General features: G+C 35.7%; 1 protein-coding gene across 2 annotated transcripts in view; it reads right to left on the bottom strand.

The window, feature by feature from the left end:
* The window catches only part of RELN (reelin), a 466,847-nt gene that overhangs the window by 121,983 nt on the left and 322,609 nt on the right, over positions 1–22,255 (bottom strand). For both annotated transcript variants that reach the window (XM_063099074.1, XM_063099073.1), the window contains exons 18-20: positions 20,263–20,496; positions 19,433–19,594; positions 13,827–14,063 (exon numbers count right to left, since the gene is read on the bottom strand). In XM_063099074.1, coding sequence (XP_062955144.1) covers positions 13,827–14,063; positions 19,433–19,594; positions 20,263–20,496 — 633 coding nt within the window. The remainder of the gene's footprint in view (positions 1–13,826; positions 14,064–19,432; positions 19,595–20,262; positions 20,497–22,255) is intronic.

Raw genomic sequence — 22,255 nt, 5'->3', positions numbered from 1 at the left:
GGGGAAAAAAAAAAAAAAAAAAAAATCCCAAATGCTTCTTCCTGTAAGAAATACGTGCTGCTTTTAGCTTTTTCTAGTACCTTTTATGAGGAAGGTGATTAGAGGCAGCCAACAGGCTTCATTTAAATTGTTTGCTTTAAAGATGAACCATGTCTCCTGAGCATCTGGAGAAAAAATCTCACAGTGCACAGTAGCACATGAGCTGAAGGGTAGATAAGCCACGCAGAGCCAGTAAAACTTTGCCACTCATGCCTTTCATAGTATTTCCCCACCCCAGAATTTCAGAAATAATTTAAGATTATTTTCACAACCAGTGTTTTGTAAATTCCTCTTCTGAGGTAGTTTAGTGTCCTCATATTTCTATACAGAAACAGAAGGAAATCTGTGTTTTACAAATGTCACCTGCACCCAACGTTTGCAGGATTACAAATGTAGCCATGAAATTGGCTGAAGAGAGAAGTATTCAAACCTGAGGAAAGGAGTGTGCTTTATGAGCTATTCTGGTGATAACAGATTTTGAAGGCCAAGACACCGAGAAAAGGTAAAAATTATATTAAATTATATTAAAATTATATTAAATAAGCAAAATAAAGGCAGTTAACGACAACAAAAAGCTTGCTTAGCACCTAAGCAGCTGGTTCAACTGGTAAAACAGGAGCCCCGAGTGTATTTGGCGATTCCTATTGAGATTCTTTTGGGTAGGCTGATCTAGCTGTCTGCCACAGCTTCCTTTCCCACTTCTCGCCTTCCAGTGATTGGGCCAGGGTTGGCCATGTGCCCAACAACAAGTGCTCTCACCACTGAGATGTAAGTGAAAGATGCTCCTTTGATTTACTCATTTGACCTCCATTACAAGCTTTTTATAAGGGACTGACGGAATCGGCTGCCACGCCCTTTTGCAGCAGCCTTCTTGTGACAATAATGGAATAAGCACATAGATGGAAACCTCTCTGCTGAGATTGTGGGGCAGAAACAGACAGAGACTGGGTTCCGGGCAGCCTTGTTAAGGTGCTCACCAGCCCTGGACACCGGTTATTCTATGCCTGTTTGTTACAAATAACAGATAAATCTTTTTTTCTTTTTGGAATCTGGAGCTCAATGCATTTCTAACTGATACACCTGCCATAATTAATGGTATGATATGATATCTATCCTGATACCTTAATCTGAGACAAAAATAACACAAGGAAATCACAGATATCTGTGCTTTAAATTCTAGACCATTCACAGTACAAGTTCACATGATTGTTTCTGGTTTACTCAAGATTGGCTGAAAGCCAGGGATATTAGGTCTGTTTTTTTTTTTCCTTCTGAAAGTTCATACTCAGCTGGAGTTTGGGGGACAGAGAATTTCACAGACTGCAATCCTTTAATTTACAAAACTGCTCCTTTTTGCTGCTTGTCTAAGTTAAGATATGTTTATAAAGGCAAACACAAAGCCGAACTTCTACTGTTATAATCATAGAACAGAAAAGAACATCCCACATCAGCATTTTGGAGAAAAATTCTGGAGACAGAATGCATTGGGAGTCAGGAAGCTTAGCTTTATTCATGTTGACTTGCAAGCATGCTTCAAAATAAGGAACAATAAAAAATAACTCCTGCATCTAATCACAAGTTCTTATGAAAGAATGGGGATAACTTTTTTCACTAGGACAAGATTACCACTCTATCCCTCTTCATTTCCTCCTCCAAGAAATCAAGTAGGCTCTATTATAACACTGGTCAAATGGATAACACCATAATACAATTTGAGTCTCCACAGTTCTAACTCCTTGGACTCCCCATCCCTTCCTGAATCTCATGTATTGCTGAGGATCCATTTTCCTGACCAGACTGGAAGCCTGTCCACAGGAAGAGATCATATCTTATGCATCTCAGGACCTTGCCTGCACCTCCCAGAAGCGTACTGAGTCAGACCTCATGATTTTTCAAAAGCTGGATTATCTCATTTGATCTTTGAGTCAAGACCATTTGGGAGACCATCAGGGATCCTTAACATTGTGTTATAGAGAAGGAAAACAGAGAGGCTGACTTGCTGGACTCAGGGCCACAGTTACTAAAAAGCTAGAAACTAGGATTTCTACTTTGAAGTCCCTTCCACTATGTCATGTCTATCGAAGGCTCTCAAAGAATGCTTGGGAAATGAAATGAGCATGATTGAGGTCTCTTAACTGGGGAGCAGACAGGTTTTACAAAACCATGTAACTTAAATGCTGTAATGAACACAGACAAAGTTTTGAGATTATCCTCACTTAAAGAAATAACTTTCTGCATTTTTCCACAGCCTCTTTCCCAGCTCTAGAAAAATATGCTCTTTTATATGAAAGGCAGATGCTTAGGCTGCAAAGTTCCTTAAAAGCAGACTCATGTCAAACAGCCAAATCACCTAGAGACTGAGCCATTTTTGACAACTGAGCCCATCTTTTTAAGAACAGTTTGGTAAGTTAATATGGCTGTAATCTCACTATTAAGGTGTTGCAAGAGAAGACAGTACATCAATATTTATATTTCGTGGAAATGTAAGCAATTTACTATTATTTTCAAGAATCCCATGGAAAAGAAGAACTCTGCAGAACTCATTTTCAGAGAAACAGAAGAGCCCCATGATGCTGTTTTGGTTTTGATACTATTCAGAAGCTATATTCATTTGCCGAAGAAGATGTGAAGAATGAATCTAAACCTCTTTGGTATTATCCTTTTTATATTTTTGTAATCATTAAATAGATGTTTTCTAGATATGACAGAAAAACTGGTTGATATTGTATGATTAAAGGTGCCATTTTAACTCATTTGTTATTTCTATAATATTATAGTTCAAAATAGAAATAACCATATTATTTTAGTGAATTATATAAATGTTAAACTTACTGGGAAAAATCTGACAATATAGAAGAAGCATTTTTTAAAAAAGTAAAAATTTGCAGTTCTACTTTCTAGAGATGACCACTGTTAACATTTTGGTATAACTACTTCCAAACATTATTTCTTATGCTTACATGCACAAATACACACACATACACAGCTACTTTTCTTTCTTTAAAAACAATTATTAAATCATAGTAAATCTGCTTTTATCTTTTTACAATAATTTTTTTGTCATATTTCCACATTGAAAAAATATGGTGAGACATTGTCATTTTCAATTAATCAAGCCAATCTCCAATTATTAAAATTTGGGGAGTTCGTTTCCATTTTTTCTGTTATAAACAATGCATATATAATATGTATCCTTGTATATCTTTGTGCACTTGTCCAATTATTTCCTTAGGATAAATTACTAGAAGCAGAATTGCTTGGTCAAAGGAAATGCACAGTCTAAAAGCTGACACTGCCAAGGTTGTACCAAGTTACATGCACCAAGAACATTAATAATGGCTGACGTGCCAGTTCTTACCACTTGTCAATACTGAACTTTGACAAGTTTTCATTTTAGCCACTTTATACCTATAGTTTCTTAATCTACATTTTTTGATTACTAAAGAAGTTTAAAAGCTATTTGTGATTATTGGCTATTTGTATTTTTTTGGTGTCTGTGAGCAGCTTTTTGATGTACTTTGCTCATTTTTAAAAGTGGGTTTATATTTTCTAACTGATTTGTAAGAGTTCTTTACATATTAGGGATATATAGTCTGTCATATATATTGAAAACATCCCCTTGCTTTGAATTTATTGTAATGTTTTGCTTTCAGGAAGGTTTTTTTCCCTCCCCAAATACAAGTTTAAAAATATTAAGTAGTGGAATATGTGACTCTTATGGTCCCTCCTTTTGGTGTCATGTTTTATTGGTATCTGTTGAGATTGCCTCTGAGCCTAGTTCATAATCATATTTTGCATATGTTCAATGGGCATTTGAAAGGAATATATGTGTATATTATGCATGTGTGTGTATATATATTTATTTATTTGTAGAGTACAATCTTTTTCTTTGTCTATTAAATCTTGCCTGTCAATTACCTATCTACATTTGTCTAAGTCCTCACTTAATTTTTATTTGCTTGATCCATCAAGGACTAAAGAAAAATATTAAAATCACACTCCAAATTATGGTGGCTGCAATTTCCCTTTGTAATTCTAACAGTTTTGCATTATGGTCACCATTCTATGGAGGGCCCTGACTGACGTCATCTTCCTATGGACTTTCCTCCTGACAGTACCACCTCTGTTACTGTTCTCTAGCCTCAACTTCATTCTAGAAGAGTTTAGTAAGGCCAGGGTTGAGGGGCCACTAAACTTCTGCTCACTCTGCTCTTATCAGCACACTTTGCTCTAACACTATTTCCTCCAGAAGCTCATTCATGTTTCAGGTTCCAAAAATGGTACAGCATTTACTCTTTTCCATTGCTTGGATCATTTCAATGTTAGGAAGATAGTAGTAAACCATGCCATATTCACATGATAAACATTTATTAATGTTCCCCTGGTTTCCTGACTACATTCTCTTAACCAGTTCTCAACTGCAGTAATTCTCTAAGTAAGAAATTTTTATTCTCTTCATTCAATTTACAGCTTCAAACAGATTTTGGGTTTTCATGTATTTATTCAACACTTCATTAAAAAGTCTTTATGGATTTATAAGTGGCTAGACCACTTATTTATTTAGTTAAGATTTCAGGGTTATGTTGGCAATCAAAGATATTTTGGAATACATGTGCTTTTCAGCATCTGCTTCAGGTTCTTTTTATACTTTTTGTCCCTTGCACCTGCTTTATTTTGCTTATTTTCACCCTTCCCACTTAAAGTTCGTAGTTTATATTCTTCAGTTTCTTCATTCTCATCCCCATCCTCTCAGTTTGGAAATTTATATATAGTTCTTCAAGTTAGGACTAGAATCTTATTTTAAGATAGATAAACTCTTAGGCTAATAAAAAGCATAAGTTAAGCTGTTTGGCTGCTATTTTTTCAGCTTTTACAAAAAGAAGCCTCTTTCCAAACAAAACTCAGCATAAAGTTGGGTGCTTAGTAGCGGTTTTCTCTCAAGGACCAGATAACTTGATGTATGGGAGACAGAACTGGGGGGGGGGGTATGGTCCTCTAAGAGATTCAGGCTGTCAGGACACATGGCTTTGACCACAAATGAACATTGTCTTCTCTTTCTAACCAGGTTACGTGCACCTACGGTGATGCTACTATGGGACAGGAGAGTGGATGGGAGACTGAGTCAGGACCCATAGACAGCGGCCCCTCCATCCCTCCCTTAGGAGTCCACAGTTCCATGCACAGCCCAGTCAGTCACTCACCAATTCGATCAATGTCTAGAGGCCAATTCGATCAATGTCTAGATGCCAGCATATAATTCCAATAACTTTTTTAAAACCTAGTTTTAAAGTTTATAGAAATTTGTTGGTAATGGTTTTGAAGATTTCTGTCATTTCGGTTGATGAGTTTCCTTTTTGCCCACCTAACAGCATTTTGAGGAAATGTTCATCAGCTGGAGTAAACTGTGGCAGAAAAAGGCAAACCTCTGCTGAGTGACAGTTGGAGGGGAGTCAGCACAAAGCACAGCCCAGGCTGTGGCCCCCTGAGACAGAAGGAAGGAGAGAGGGAGACTGAGGGACAGAGAGGGGCAGACCGTCGGGTACAGAGTTGGGGAGATTAAGGACCCAGGGGAAAAAAGCTCCTCACAACTCTTCTGGTGCCAACAAGTCTCTCATCAGGAAGGCGTGTGTGTGTGTGTGTGTGTGTGCATGTGCATGTGTGTGTGAATAGAGAAACTGCCAGGGACCCTGTCCAGTGGCAATACTTCCCTGCCACTTACGGGGGGGATGAGGGCGATCAGAGGAGCTTTAGCTGTTTCCAGCTCCTCCTACTTCTGCATAACTTCAACTCATCTCTGATCTTTGGCTATCCAGAAGCCAAATCTTTGGCTATCCCCTTATTCCTGTTCATGCATTACGTCGATATGAGCTCCGGAGTTAATTTCGGTTGAAGTGAACTTGTCCAATCCATATTTACACCTCTTATCATCAGGATTTGCCTTTTCAACACACTCCTATTGTTTCTCTCAGTTCTTTTCCATTTCCTCATCTCTCTATTTCCTTGCACCTTACTTCCTTTCAGAAAGAAACATATGGTCAATGTAGTCAGACCTATAGCTCTGGCTGGAAACATCTAGCATGCAGAGGGGAGTAGAGGGGAGAGAGAAAATACACCAGAAAGCTTAGAAATTCTTTTTCTTTCTCCTTCTAACTATGTGTAGCCACATGCATTATTTAGAGCACGCTCAAGCAGAGACATTTTAAGACTTTTATAGGACCTTGATACTTTTAATTTTGAAAACTCCATTCTACATCATAGCAACATATTAAAATATACCCATGTCCCACATTAAATATAAATATTTTTGGCTATGAAAAATCTGTAAATGGATTTTATAATTTTGCCTTTAAATTTTGGCTAATAATAATGCATTTAATATACATTTGGCTGTGATTTCTCAATATACTTGGGAATCTGACTGAAAAATTATTTCCAATATAATGAAATTTTCTGAATACTAATTTAGCAATTAATTAAGTTGGCATAATGTTGTGTTTAGTAGACATTTAATTAAAATTTATGAATTTCATTTTTGTAATTTTCTTGTCATACTTTTGAGGCAATATACATTTTCCCAGCACTTGGGCTTTTTTCCAGTCCTTTGGAAAGTTTGGAGGCCCCAGTACTGTGCCCAAAGTGTAATGGAAGAGCTTCCTAGGCCGAGATGCAGCCAACGCAAAGTTGCTGGGAGAGCAAAGAGCTTGGCTTTTGGAGTAGAGAGAAGGCAGACTGACATGACTGCTGTAGGGTGAGTGAAAGGCAGTGAGGCAGGGAAGAGGCTGCAGAGGCTGGCCCAGCCAGATCACCAGGGCCTACCAAGGAGATTTTGCGAACTGTCCATAAAAAATAATTGTCTTAGCATGCTGAATTTCTGTTTCAACAAGCCAGACATAACCACAAATCTAAACCATCATATGTAGATTTTTCTTGATGTTAATTTATTTAGTGTTTTTTTTTTTCTTACTTCTGAAACCTCACTCAGCTACATAGTCCAAAGGAAGATTTTTAGGGAAATCTAACTTTGGTAGAAAAAATGACTTAAAAACCAACACCCTGGACATCAACAGGACATGAATCTCGGAACAGGGCCATTTTATTCTTCTTTAGGCAGGTCCTGATCTTCACTATGTCCTCCAATATATACCTTCCAGTGGTCCATTTCTCCACTACCATCACCCTGTTCCAGGTGCTATTATAGCACATGCAGATGACACCATCAGCCTCCTAGATGAGCTGCTTCTACTGCTTCTCTTACTATCCCCTACCATATATTCTCCACACAGAAACCACAATTATTTATTAAAATATAAGTAAGATCACATCCTTCCTCGCTCCAAATTATTTACTGGATTCCTGTAACACTTAGAATAAAATCTAAAATCTTCGTATTGCTCTACAAGGCTCAAACATGATCTAGTTCCTTGCCTGCCTCAGGGCCTTTGTCCTTGCTGTTCCCTCTGCCTGCAATGCTCTCTTTCCCCACCTTTACATCATTGTCTTTCTCATCATTCTGGACCCTACTCCAATGCCTCCCAGGAGGGCTTCCCTGACCCTCTTACCTAAAATAGCCCCACTTTCAACTTATGCCACCGAAAACTCTATTACCTTGCCCTCACAGCACTATCACTATCTGGAATATTATTATGAATTTGTTGACTTGTTTACTGTTGATATTTTCCTCTAGAATGTAAGTTCCAAAAGCAAAGGGCTTTTCTATCTTCCTCTCCAACACTGACTGCTACATTTCCAGTACAAATAATGCCTGTAACACAATCAATAAATAGTTGAATGTATAAATTAGTCTATCAGTAAGTGAAAAGCTTCATGTAATTAAATCTTCATGGTGAAAAAGCCTCATAAATAGGCTGTATTTTAGAAAGTCACTTATAAATCTATTTAGGGGTATATGCAATTACATTAGCAATTTTATAGAGGAACCAAAAGCCCTGGATACTCTTTTCACAGCTGTTGAGAATAATAGGAAATGACATCAGTTTGTCACTCAGTGTATTTACCTTATCTGTCTGCTAAGTTTCCTAGAACAATCATTTACTGCGAAATGGTAGTTGAGGTGGCTCTCAGGAGCCATCTCACCCCTACTGACTTCCTTCAGCAACACAGTTTTAGTTGATTTACTGCTCTTTTTAATAGTCTCTGTAAAAAACAATCCCAAGAATACTCAAGTTTGTTAACAAACCATTTAAACTGACAAAAATTTCATATAACATATAGATTGTTGTTTAATGAGAGAAAAATCTTAAAGAAATTTACTTGTCTATTGTTTTTATTCCATAGCTCAATTCATTTTATAAAGGATTGTCATTAATTTGTTTTTCTTGTAACCTAAGGAATCAGGGATGTCTAAAGTTTCAGCTGAACACTAATCCAATCTCTTCTTTGTCCATGTTCACCAACAGCATAAATGCTTAGTATCAGGCAACCTGCTTGACTAGTTACATAAGACCATAAAAAGGAATACAGATCTCTGCGTGCAGTAAAGACTCTTTGGTTCTAACCCCTTTAAACACATACTCCTACTTTTAAAAAATGAACCAACAGGTAGCAGAAGGAGAGGTTGATCTCATTTTAAAACATGCAGTCCAAGAAAGTCCCTACAGGTATGTGTTAATTTTGTGTAAACATGAGCTCTGATCATGCTTCTCCAGGTCAGTTTGGAAATCATCTTGGGTTATCCATTACTATTCATCACTACTGATTCCTGATGATCTGTATAACCTAGAAGTACCTTAAGAACTACTTAATAGCCCCTCTTGCATATCCTAAAATTTCACCCATCATTCAGTTCTGCTATATTATTACAAAATTATTTTATTACACTAAATTGTTGGTTTTTTAAATTGTGAATAGAGCTGCAGTACTATTTTCTAGCTCTTATGGCAAATGAGCTATACTTAATTTATATTATGAGATAAACAGGCCTTTAGGATTCTTTTAGTTTGGGATTTTTGCCTGGGCAACTTCTTCTCATAAAATATACAAACCAATATTTTTTCTTTGTTCATGCTCTGGATACCCATGAGCTATAAACACGTAATTTTTGAGTGTCCTGAGCATGTAGCCATTTGTCAATTCCCTCTGACTTGGGCCACCTGCCCTACAGCTGTTCACTTCATTTTACACCTTTGGTTCCCTGCATCTCTAGGGCTGACCGTGCCACGTGGGCCTGGTGTGAAAAACTAGGCTTCAAAGATCTTCCCAACACATCATCACATACCACCCAGTGTTACCCCTTTTTTTCTCATGCCTTTTGTCATTCACAGTTAATTTCATTTCTTGCATGCTGGTTTTTTTACTTTCAGGAATGAGTACCTTCTATTTTTAACACCCATGGAAGTAACCAGGAGGCCCTTTTAACATTTCTACCAATCTTATCTATCTCTAAATCTTTTTAAAATTAAATCTGCTTTTTCTCAAGCATATTAATGGCAAACAAAAACTGTACCTTTTCTAATCCCATCTTAATTTTGCTTTAATTGTTAATAGAGTCACAGTACTTATCCCCCCTACCTTTCTATTGCAAATGAACTGTGTTTAAGTTATAGCATGAGATAACAGGCTTTTAGGATCCTTTATATCTGGGATTTCCTGGTAACCTAACCAATCACCATTCACAAAATCTTTTCATGATAACATATTTGGTGTTGCTGGAATGTAATCCAGCTGCATAGAGATGATGATTGATAATTAGATAGGAAAATACTTACAAAAATTAGTATGTCCACTGTGAGCTTTCTCTTGAAAAACACTCCACCTTTTTCCCCCAACCAAATCTAGTTTATACAAGAAAAATCTTATTTAACATTTCTACTTTGATCTCTTTAAATTTCAGAGACATACTTTCTGCATTACTCAAGCAAAGTAATATTTATTAGCCTCTAAGATTCAAAAAGTTGCTCATAATGTGGACCTAAATGAAACACTATAGACACTAGTTTTCTTTCCTTCATCTAGACAGTGAAGGGAATGGAAAAGGCAGACACGTGGTAGGAACGTTAATCTGTAACCTTATCTAATCTTTACAACCATCTTGGTAGTAGGTATTATTGCTCCCACTTTACAGATGAAAAACTCAGGTTCAGAGAGGCTAAATAAATTCCCCTGAATACATGGCCTTTTGATGTTACTGTTTTGATATGGAGACATGTTTGATAATTTAAAAATGAAACCTTTAAAATGTCTTCTTCTAGAAATCACAAAATGATGTGCAAGACTGGCATTCTCACTGTGCCTAATTCCTAGCCCATTACTAGGCGCTGGCACTGGAGTGAGGCTCAGATATGAGAAAGTGGCTAGAGTTGTGATAAGGGTTAGAGATGGCACTAGGTCGTGGATGGGATAAAAGACAAAGATCGGGTGAAAGTTTGGGGAGGAGTTGGAGGTCAGGGATGTCTGTGGTACATTATTTAGTAAGAAAACTCAAGATATTTCCGATTTTAATAGAGTTGCTTTGATGCAACCTTGTTAAAACTGCTTCATCAAAATATGCTCCTCAAAATGCCTCAGTTAAAATTGCCCTGCTTTGATTTTCCAAGGTTCTAAGTGGCAGTGCCAGATTTGAACTCAGGTGCATGACCTCAAAGCCTATGTTTCCATCACATCATAACTACCAAAAACAATTGCCAATTCCAATATGCTGTGACCACTATCTCCTCACAACTGTACACATTTTAAAACCAGATCTCTATAAATATGACAGCAATGTCCTTCCCACCTGTTGTATTTAGACAATTAATTAGGTAGGGCAGAGGAATGTTAATGTCCCTTGGTATTATCACTAATAGTACCAGTCAGATGAAATATTTAACAAACCTCAATTATAATTATTCCCTTAGTGATATTAAAATATGTGTAAGAGGTTTGAAAAACTCCTTTAAAGACTTAAAGCAGACAGAGGTTCTGATTTCAGATATTATATATGGAAGAAAGGAAAGTATTACAAAGAATTAAAAGTAATTCATTTCTCCACTGGAATAAAATACTCTAGGATGACATGCTGTAAAGTGATTTATAGAACATTGACTGTAATCTTTCTAATGAAAAAGCTATTGTCCAAAGTTTCCCTGGAGAATGCTCTCAGTAACAACAATCCATGCTCATGGAGTGTCATGAGTTCGAAAATGAGAACCAAATGATCTCACAGCTGGGAAAAGCCAATTTAACACCAGCCATTTGTACAGACCATGTATACATTTCAAAATCTCCCTTGAGAGAAAAAAAGGCCATTGAAGGTCAGAGACCACATATTTAAATATGTTTAAATAATTTTTACTTAATAAGATAATATGTTCTAAAGATTTTACATTAAAAAACAGCTTGTTTTAGGCCTAGGAGGTTATAATAAATAGTTGGTCAAAACCATCACTTGAATTTCAGTATTATAATAAGTATCTGAAAAACATCCTCAAAGTGAGTTCACTTAAAATCTTGGAGAATATATTCCTCAACAGCAGCAGAGAGAAAACAGTGTCATTAAAAGGGGTTTTATTCTGACTCATTGGCTAAGAAAATGGGAACAGTTTGAGATCTTCCATGTTGTTTCATTTTAATGAGCAGTGAGCATTTTTCATGTCCTTATTAAAGTAGTTAATGTGTTTCTCTAGTTTCATTATCACCACCAGAGTATACTCTGTTGTTTCATAACCAAGACAACTCCTTTTTGTTTCAGAGAAGATCAGGAAGTCAAATCTGATTGCTCACATGTGGTTGTTAATAAAACTCCTACGGTGCTGCTCAAGGTGCCTGTGGGGATTGTACAATTATTTATATTTTCTTATGGTTTTCTATAATTACTGTGATTGTACTTTCACAAAGTAAATGTATCTCCACCAATTAAAGCAGTGGTGGGTTAAGAATATTCATCAGACTGGTGTGAAAGGATATTGTTCTTAGGGTTTTGATCAAAGCACAGAAATTAAACTGCTGTTATCATGCATTCAACCCAAGTGTTAAATTAAAATGCTCAGCAACTTTAGAGTTTATTTGAGCAGATGTTAACTATTTATGAAAATAAACATGATACAGGACTTGCATTTGTGATATGACTCTTTGCTGTATTAGAAGTACTGGAAAAAAATCCTACTACACAAACTTGAGGGATATAGTTTACTGCACATGACCAATTAAAATTACTGTTAATTCAGATCAATTTAAATTTTCATAGCATAGAATTCTAAGGAATCTCATTTTGGTTTACATCTTTATATCTTCTTTTTCTTTGCTTCACCCCTTTATTTTCTTTGAAGGCTCCAGGACTAAGAACGAACATCCATAAAAACAAGAATCTGAGGCTATCAAATAGAAAACACGCAATATAACCTTTCCTACTTTGTCATATAGAAATTTCATTCTATCTAGTTTGACAGTGCTTGCAGCAAAAGTGACCAGCTGTACTTCTATTCCATTAGCCATCATTTTGATGCTAGAATTTTATCCTGCTGTGTTTGAGATGTGACTGTACATGCACAATTCCCATCAAAGGTAATTTTCTGGGCAATGGTGTGTAAAATTTACCTCTAATTATGATAAGGTCACTGATGGGTCATTTATGATATGCTCTTTGGAGACAATGGTGGTGAATAGCTTTCAGCGAGATTCATCAGGAGGAATTAAATTGGTCTGACCATGACTCAACAGAAAATAAAAGTCCTTTAGAATTATTCCTCAATCATGTTCACAGTCCTAAAGGAACCTAGAAGGGGCAGTATGCACAATGGTGAAGGTTGTGGGTTTCCGATTCATGTAGACATGAGTTTTAATCAGGATCTCTGGGCCTAGGAGACCCCACATGATCCGGCCTCTGCACATCTCTTGGTTTCCATCCTTGACATTCACTCCTTCACTAGCTGGGCTCCAGCACCATTGAGCTCCCTTCTGGTCTTTGAACAAGCCATGGTTACTCTCGCTTTGGAGTCTTTGCATTGCTGTTTCCAGTCTTAGAACTGTCTTCTTTCAGATCTTCATGTGGATGCAACTTTCTTGTTCTTCCACCTTCTGATGAGTGGAACATGTTGTATCCATTGTCTGAACTATCCAAAGGTAGCCTCCTCTGGGAGGCCTCTTGAGAGCTCCCTATGCAAAGTAGTCAGCTCCTAACCCCCATTAATCACTGTCGTATCATCTACTGATGTTCATGAAAACTAATCACAGTCTGAAATTATTTATTTTCTGTTTATAGTATAATTAAGTTTGCATATGAACATAGGGAGAAAAAAATCTAAAAATGGAGGGTACCTTGACTAGGATATCCCACAATCTTGAAACCCCACTAACATTAACTACATGAGTTACTGGCCCCATATTGCTTGATAAAATGGACTAAAGGTTAACAAATCAAGGATGAAAAACGTCTTGGACTTTATGTAACACAGCATAAAAATAGAACTACTCACAAGAAATGTTATTAAAATAGTCACTAGAATGATTTCACGTTTCTCTATGATCATCATAGGCCTTTGTGAAGGGAGAATATGGCAGTCACTTTAATTACTAACATTTTTTGAAGAGGGTTTTTATATGTAACTGTGGGGAACAAAAATTTGAAGTTAGTGTGGTGAAATTTTATATTTACTTAAATCTGTTAGTATTTTTTTTTCAGTCCTCTTTCCCAAGACATCCTACTTGTAGACATAATATCAATTTTTCAAGAGGTTGATGTTCAGTATGTACCTGTCAACAAATGACTAAGTGCTGAATGGACCAGAAGATCATCCTTATGTTCAAATTCCTAATGTAAATTGTAGCAACAACAACAACAATGAAATCCTTACCAAAGTGTCCAATCATGGCCACAGTACGGCTGAACGTTTCCAAGGTAGAACCCCAGAGACTGAGTGACTTCCACAAGATTTGTAAAGTCGAGACTAATGCTGTTGAAAAGTACAGATGTCATGATAATCTCATCAATAGCCCAGACGTCTTCTCCCTGGGAAGAATGATACGGCTGCCACCATCTGAACTGAATTCCAAACTGTCTTGCATCATCTGGTAATTCTACGGAGATTATTCTAAAAGAAAAATTAAAAGTCAAAGGTCAGATTACACATACAAATATTTACAGTGGGATAGTTTTTTCTAAAATATGGTATTTAGAAAATAGTTATCCCACTATTACATTCTTTTGAGATTTCCAATTTCCTGTCTGACTCTAACAAAGTCTTCTAAATACATCCAAAAAATGTGACTTTGCTTTCATACATCCGGTCTTGAAAAAGCTAACTCAATGAAACAGTTGTTGAAGTGGTAGGATTCATTAGATTCTGGTAAAGGATCTCGGGCAGCTTGTTACACATATTATAGTTTGGGGTTGGTTGGAACCATAGCATTTCCTCATTCCCATGAGTTTAGCATAGTGTGCGAGGTCACTTGCTGTGTCATGGTAGCTATGACAACAAAACTGTATCTGACAAATGGAGAAGAAAATTAAGAATAATATCTAATTTCCAGGAGCAATTATTGTACAAAGGAGCAGGAACCATACATTAATTGCCACTGCAATGACATCTGCTTGAAAGCTCCATAAATCACAGTACCATGCTGCTCACATCCATACACAAGGTGAGATGTGAAGCAAATGGCAAATGGAACATTTGTCTCTATCAATATACAACTAAACACCAGGAGAGGTGCTTGCATAAAGGCACACTGAAAAGAGTGAGATTTTTTTCTTAGTGGGCAAAGAACAACTTCTTAAGCCAAATGACTAGTTGGATAACCTTAAGAAATAAATTATTTAAAAACTTCAATGTCCAAGGTTGGAATTGCTCAGAAATCAGATTGATTTTCATATCTTCACAGTGTAAAGAAATACGCTAAGCCACAACTTGGCAATGTAATTTCTTTTCTTTTTTTTTCTTTTTAATTAACAGACTATTTTTTTTTTTTTTAGCAGTTTTAGGTTCACAGCAAAATTAAATAGAAAGTACAAAGTCTCCATATGCACACCCCCTACCCTCATAGCCTCCCCAACCATCAACATCCCATAAGTGTAGGACCTTGGTTATGAAACAACATTATCAACCAAAGCCCATAGTTTAAGGTAGTGTTTACTCTGCATGTTTTACATTACATGGATTTTGACAAATGTATAATGACATGTAACTACCATTAGAGTACCATACAGAATAGTTTCACTGCCCTAAAATTCCCATGTGCTCCACCTATTTATCACTAAAAGTTATTCAAAAATAATATTTATTGTCCCTTTAAATAATTTGTACATAGGTATATGGGGCAGAATAGCATGACTATCACCATTGATTATACAAACAGTAAAAAGCTGGTAGGACTTTTTGCAATGTGAGAAAACATTTTTTAAATAATGAAAAATCAATATGCAAATACAGAAATATGAATTAAAAAACACTTCTTGAACTAAAAAGACATATCTATAATACATTCATAGTTTTTAAATACTTTCCACAATGTGCTGAATATTTTGCCAATGTGAATTTACTAGATGAGCAGTTTAGTTAAAGTGTTTTAGTAATTTTCACTTTAATTTTTCTAAATATATATTTGTTTATCAAATAATACATATATTTATTTATAATATATAAAATATATAAAGAAATGGAATGAAATAATTAAGCTATTTTTAAACTGGCTCATAATGAAAACATCAGGCCTTTATTTAATAACTTAACTAACAGCACTATGTTATTAGAGAATTATAATTTTTCATTATATTAATAATTTTAAAAGCAGTTAATATGCTTTCTGATGAAAATAAATATGACTTTTAAAAATAACAACTAAAAAGTAGAATTTCCCAGGTAACTTTTAAGGAAAATAAAGTGTGTATGTGTGTGATAGCAGTAATTGAAGTGACTGATGTTTTCATGGCAGAGATGTTAAGACTGTGGGTCTGTACAATCTGACTCCTGGGTTAGAGTTCCAGCTCTGACAGCTAATAGTTAACGACTTTGCCATTGCAGGGAAGGTCTTTAATTTCTATGTGCCTCAGTATCTTCATCTGTGAAACTGGAATAATAATATCCTTATAGCAAGAGACAGAGACTTTTTTTGTCTGTTTTTGTGTCTTAGTACTTAAGAGCAGTATTTGGCATATAATAAAGACTTAGTAAAGTCTGGTTGGATAATGTATGTATTGTTAGTATACCTCTGATAGAGATGCAAATACAGAGGCACAAGGGGTTAAATATTCTCTTTAAGATTAAGCAGATTCTAAGTAATGTCAGGATTTGGACCTAGGGAGCTTGGTTCTAGAGACTTGCTCTTAACCTCTACATCACATCTCGGGGTGGAATGGGAGTTTCTCCTGATTTCACTACTGTTTGCATATTATATTGGCTGGTTAGAATAGCTACAGAACCGTTTGATCAAAATATTTCCAGATGAGAACCCAGAGACTTAGATCAATTTTCTGTCTCAGTCTTCTTATCATGGATTTATTTTTTTAAAAAATGTTTTATAATACCACACTCTAACCAACTGAGCTAACCGGTCAGCCCCTAAGAAAAAGGAACTCTCGTACATTGTTGGTGGGACTGCAAAATGGTGCAGCCTCTATGGAAAATGGTATGGAGGTTCCTCAAACAATTACAGATAGATCTACCATATGACCCAGCTATCCCACTGCTGGGAATATACCCAGAGGAATGGAAATCATCAAGTCGAAGGTATACCTGTTCCCCAATGTTCATCGCAGCACTCTTTACAATAGCCAAGAGTTGGAACCAGCCCAAATGTCCATCATTGGATGAGTGGATACGGAAAATGTGGTATATCTACACAATGGAATACTACTCAGCTATAAAAACGAATGAAATACTGCCATTTGCAACAACATGGATGGATTTTGAGAGAATTATATTAAGTGAAACAAGTCAGGCACAGAAAGAGAAATACCACATGTTCTCACTTATTGGTGGGAGCTAAAAATTAATAAATAAATTCACACACACACACACACACACACACACACACAAAAACTGGGGCGGGGGGGGAAGAAGATATAACAACTACAATTACTTGAAGTTGCTACGACAAGCAAACAGAAAGGACATTGTTGGGGGGGAGGGAGGAGGGAAGGAGGTTTTGGTGAGGGGCAACAATAATCAACCACAATGTATATCGACAAAATAAAATTTAAAAAAAATGTTTTATAATGATATGTACTATGGAATTAGGTGACATGATAGAAACAGAGGAGATCGAATACAATAATCAAGACATAAGAATAAACTAAAATTGGACTTCGTAATGATTTTAGAATTAAAAACAAGCCCTATAATTAAAAGCAAAGATAGAATAATTTTAGTCTCACCAGTAATAAAAAATTTTACATTAAAAAAAGTACCAATTGGTTTATAAGACATTCCAGTCAGTTTGAATTAACAGGCTAACTTAGACATATTACCAGAGTTTAAATTTTATAAATAACAAGCATTTAGAGTTCTTTTATTTGCTGAATGAATCATAGGCAAGCCAATTATTTGAAACTGTCTAGGAGTAATAGTGGCTAGTCAACTAGCATATTTAATTTATGATTCACACTTCATTTTTGAACAACCAAGGAATAAAGGAATAATCAGGAATTCACAGCAATTACAGGCAGCAATTTATACCAAAGGAAATACAGCAAATGGCTAAAGGCATTAAGATACATTTAACTCTCCTATGAAGAATTTACATCATTTGTATTATTATTTGTCATATAAATATAATTTAGTACATAGAATATATCAAATTTTACTTCTTCCATGTCACCTTTTATTAATATTTGTAAGAGAGAGGGGGAGGGAAGAAGAGTCTCATGGACAGAGGTGCACTGATAGGAAATGAAAGATCTCCACTCTGATCTTAATCTTTCAAGCTATGCACATACCTAACATTGAAGAGCCACCTTGACTCTGCTTAGAAGAAAAATGTTTCTGTCAAATGGCAGGCAAGATTAAATGTATCTTTGCAATAGCACATTAAAGGTGTAATTATTTTTCATATCAACAAAGATTAATTAAATTTCATGATATAGATTGATTACTGAATTTTGCAGCTGTCCATTCTTGTTAGAAAAAACAGTGCTTTAGGCCATGTTAACTTGGGATGGTGATATTTCCATCATGCTTCCATCATCACCCTGATTTCTGTTTAATTTTCTTTTAATGCTTACTATGGAGAGTCTATGAAACATTTCTTTAGCATCATGAGTCTCTACTGAGTGTGAAAGTTGAGTTTAGCCTTACATGGTACATTTAAAAAATTTTATAATGTATAATATTTATAAGTCATAATAGTTGTTAATTATCTCTGTTACAAGCCACTTAATTTTCTATGAAAATAAAAGTTCTCATCTATTTGTAAATACTGTACTTAAATATAGAGGCAGCCATAGGCAAAACTGTAAAATATGTCAAGCGTATCATCATTGCCCCCTCTCCTACTTCTTGAACCCTGTCTTTTTCCAAGTGCCAATGCAAACTTCAGTGCCCAAAGCCCTCTCCCCTTCCTGTTACCTCAGATTAAATTGTATCTCCAGGAAGGGAAATGGTGTTAGTTCTTTATACACAACTGTGAATGCAAGCCATAGTGTCACCTCCTCTAATGGTATTTTAAATTTAAACCTTACTTTTGTGATTTCCCATCCTCCTTTTCCCTTACTCTTTTTAAAGGAATTTCAGTGAGCATCTAAATAAATATTTTTGAAGGGAAGAGGATCTTTTGGACACTTCCAAAATTGTACCATAGACAGGGGTTACTATTACTATTCTGCCGACACTGAAGGACGGCCCTGCTTCAAGTAAAACTCAAATCTGACAATTGTGACTACAGGACATAAAATATATAAGCTAAAGAAAAACAGAAGCGGACTGAAGAAGGGGCTTTAAATATATCCTCACACTCTTCCTTTGCCAGGGACTCTATACATGCTAGAAAAATTTCTTTGTACTCATTACTTAATTATATTACATGGAAAAATTTAAAACATATTGGCTATCATATTTTATGAATTATTATATCATATAATTTTAAAATATAGTATAATATATAGCTAACAAATATTTGTTAATAGCATTTATAATTTAGTGTCACATTAAAATCATATCTAATAGTTTACCTTCTAGTTAAGTGAGGAAAACAGTGTTAACCATTTTTCCCTTTCCTAGGTATCAAAATATTTCCCTGATATGCACATTTCAAAATATGTGAATAAATTTCTTCAAATTATCATAAATCAGAGGGACAAATGGATTAGAAGAATGTGGCTTACTAGCTTTTTATTGCAAGACATATCAATCTTTGTCTTCTCCATCTCTCAATGGAAAAATATCTGGAATTTTATACCCTTTGAATTATGATTTCCCCAAGAAGGAGATATCACTCTAACAATTTTCCCAAACACTTTCCAACATACCTGGGCTCATGATAGTTGAGATATGAATAGTGCTCCAGGAGTTTCCAAGTTATCCCATTATCATAAGAATAATGCAATAAAACTCCTTCGCCAGGCTGGTCAGGGGCTCTGCATGTGCTCAGAACAGACTTGCTCCCCAGCCTCAGTGTAAACTGGAGAAACCTAGACATAAATTGTCTATAATTAGTGTGTGCATAAACATTTTTAATTGTAATCATTTTGGACTTTAAGGAATTTCAAACAAATTTAAATGAATGACCCAAAAGCTGTAGGCTTCCACTCTTTTACAAAATGTAAGTAATTTCACTGTGAGATGTATGAATATGTGTAGAAGAAGAGGTCATCGTGAATGTGTTACATATAGATATATCCATAAAAATATAACTGTATGTTTATATATACATTTGTATACTATGTACTTGTGTACATACACTTAAAATGCCAATCACTCCTTTACTGCATTATTTATTAGGAACTGGGGGAAGGGGAGATACAGAGTAAATCTAATCAGCCTCTGCAAGCTGTCAAATAAATAAAACTACATAAATAATTAACTATCCCGTGGCTTAAGAACACAGTTTTGATGCTAACATTTCATATTTTTAAAAGTCTAGTCAGTTGTTAATATCTTGAAGTCATTGGTGAGCTTTCTAATTTATTAAAAACTGGGGAAAATTAACCCTAAGTAAACTGTAAGCTTCCTGCCAAACTGATTAAAATTGAAAGATGCATATATCATCAAAAAAGAAAAAAAAAAAGAAATTGAAAATAGATCTAAATCCAACATTAGTATCTGGTTTCTGTATGTATTCTACCATGCCTTCACTCACCTGGATTGTGAACTGTCAAGGAAGGATGTAATTAGCTGACGCCTCCCATCTTTGTTGAAAACCAGGGCTTTACCACTGGCCAAAACACCACAACCAAAGCTGACTTCAGCACCACGGATAGAGTAAAAGTTGTGGTAAGAAGAGAGCCTGGAACTGCCAAAGCTTTCAGAAATAAACATTGGGAATGTCTGAGATGCCATCTCACAAGCTGGGCCAGAAAATCCAGGGTCACACCTGAAAGAAATATCGTAAAATTAAACCATTGGTCCTTTCAGAGATTCCCAAATCTGCTTTGGGGAGGAAGAAGTCCAGAGGTCAGGATTTCACTGAATGGTAAATAAGGCATCTTTGGAAAATACTGAATCTGAAGACTTGATAGGGCTGATCGACTAAATATTTAAGAAGAACACAGTGTTTTCACAGCCCTTCCATAAAAAGCTTGTGACCAGCAGTTTGTCTAAAATGCATCTACGGTTGTACACATTTCCAACTTAAAATATTTGTGAAAGGTATATTGCATGTATATAATTTATTCATAATGATGCCCATTAAATTTATAAAAAAAACAACATAAAATACTTGTAGTAAGATATCTAGAATAAATTTCTTCTAACAACAAATGTAAAAATACACGTTATATTTGTGATAGGAATCACTTTAAATATTTGGAAGCTATTGGAAAATAAATCTATCTTTAACTACTTTAAACTTAGATTGGTATTATAAAGGGAATGTGTACATCCTTGACCTAGATAGAAGTCCTTAGCAGAACTGTGTTGCTTTTCTGTAGTCTCCCAAATTAGTAGTGCTTTAAGAAAAATACCCCCACCCCGCCAGTAACAATCTGCTTGCTCTGATGTGAGAATGTGTGGCATTTATTAGCTAACTAGAATACATATGGAGCTCCTGAGTCTTCTATCAATGAGAAAACCTCATCACAGATGACTCAAAAGTTGAATATCAGAAATTTCTTATATTTAAAAGAATTTACTCATTAGGAATTAGTTTCAAATCCTTTGTGTTTACTACACTATTTCTTTCACACTACATTTACAACATTGCACATTATAAAATGAAATTGGTGTCCTTTTGGATGGGAGATTCTCACATAAACATTCAAAACTTTCTGAAGTCTAAAACAAGCCTTCTATAAAGCAAGTGTACCAATGAAGCGATACTATGGCATGATTCAGAGGATACTTCTTTAGCAGTATTCCTGAAACTGGGGTCTATGCTGGCCTCCCAGAGGGTCCATGGAATGTATAAACATGCTGAAATCAAATACCAAATTTTATATATATATTGGATTTTCTGGGGGAGAAGGTCCACAGTTTTCATCAGATTATCAAGAAAGTTGGACCCTAAAATGCCAAGAGCTACTGTTGCATGAAGTTGGAGGGTTGTTTTGGCATCTTGAGCAGCATTAGGGAAGGAGGAGGAAAATATTTACTGAACATGTAAATGAGACTCAAACAATTCCCTTCTTTCACACATTATCTCATGGACTTAGACTCTGAATAGCTACATAGTTTCCCAAAAAGGATTTTAATAATCAGCTAAATTGGACACTTTTTAAAGTCAGGAAATTGAATGTGGTTTACCATGGCACAAATTGGAATTAGTGCTCCCCAACGAGACTGTCTATCATCAGAGTGCATTTCAGAGCAAATGCATTTTTTAATATTGTAAATGCATCTTCTTAGAACAAGTGATTGGGAGAAATTGGTGATCATTTAGAGATGACTCACATTGAGTCAGTTCCTGTTTAGTGATTTTGAAAGTACTTTTATCCAAAGGTCATGCAATTGGTATAGAACTCTGAGAAGGATCCCAGTCATATTAAAACAAACAAACAAACAAACGAACAAACAAACAAACCCTTTGTAGCCTTCGTTTTCCAGCATAACAGTAGGGTAGTTTCAGGAATGATATGAGTCTCTCCTGACTCCAAATATGTTCCCTACTGGTTCATCTACCCACTCTTAAATGTAGT

The sequence above is a fragment of the Cynocephalus volans genome, chromosome 6 (assembly GCF_027409185.1).
Source record: "Cynocephalus volans isolate mCynVol1 chromosome 6, mCynVol1.pri, whole genome shotgun sequence".
Lineage (NCBI taxonomy): Eukaryota > Metazoa > Chordata > Mammalia > Dermoptera > Cynocephalidae > Cynocephalus > Cynocephalus volans.
The sequence above is the reverse complement of the archived record's forward strand: the minus strand, read 5'-3'. Positions and strand labels throughout refer to the sequence as shown.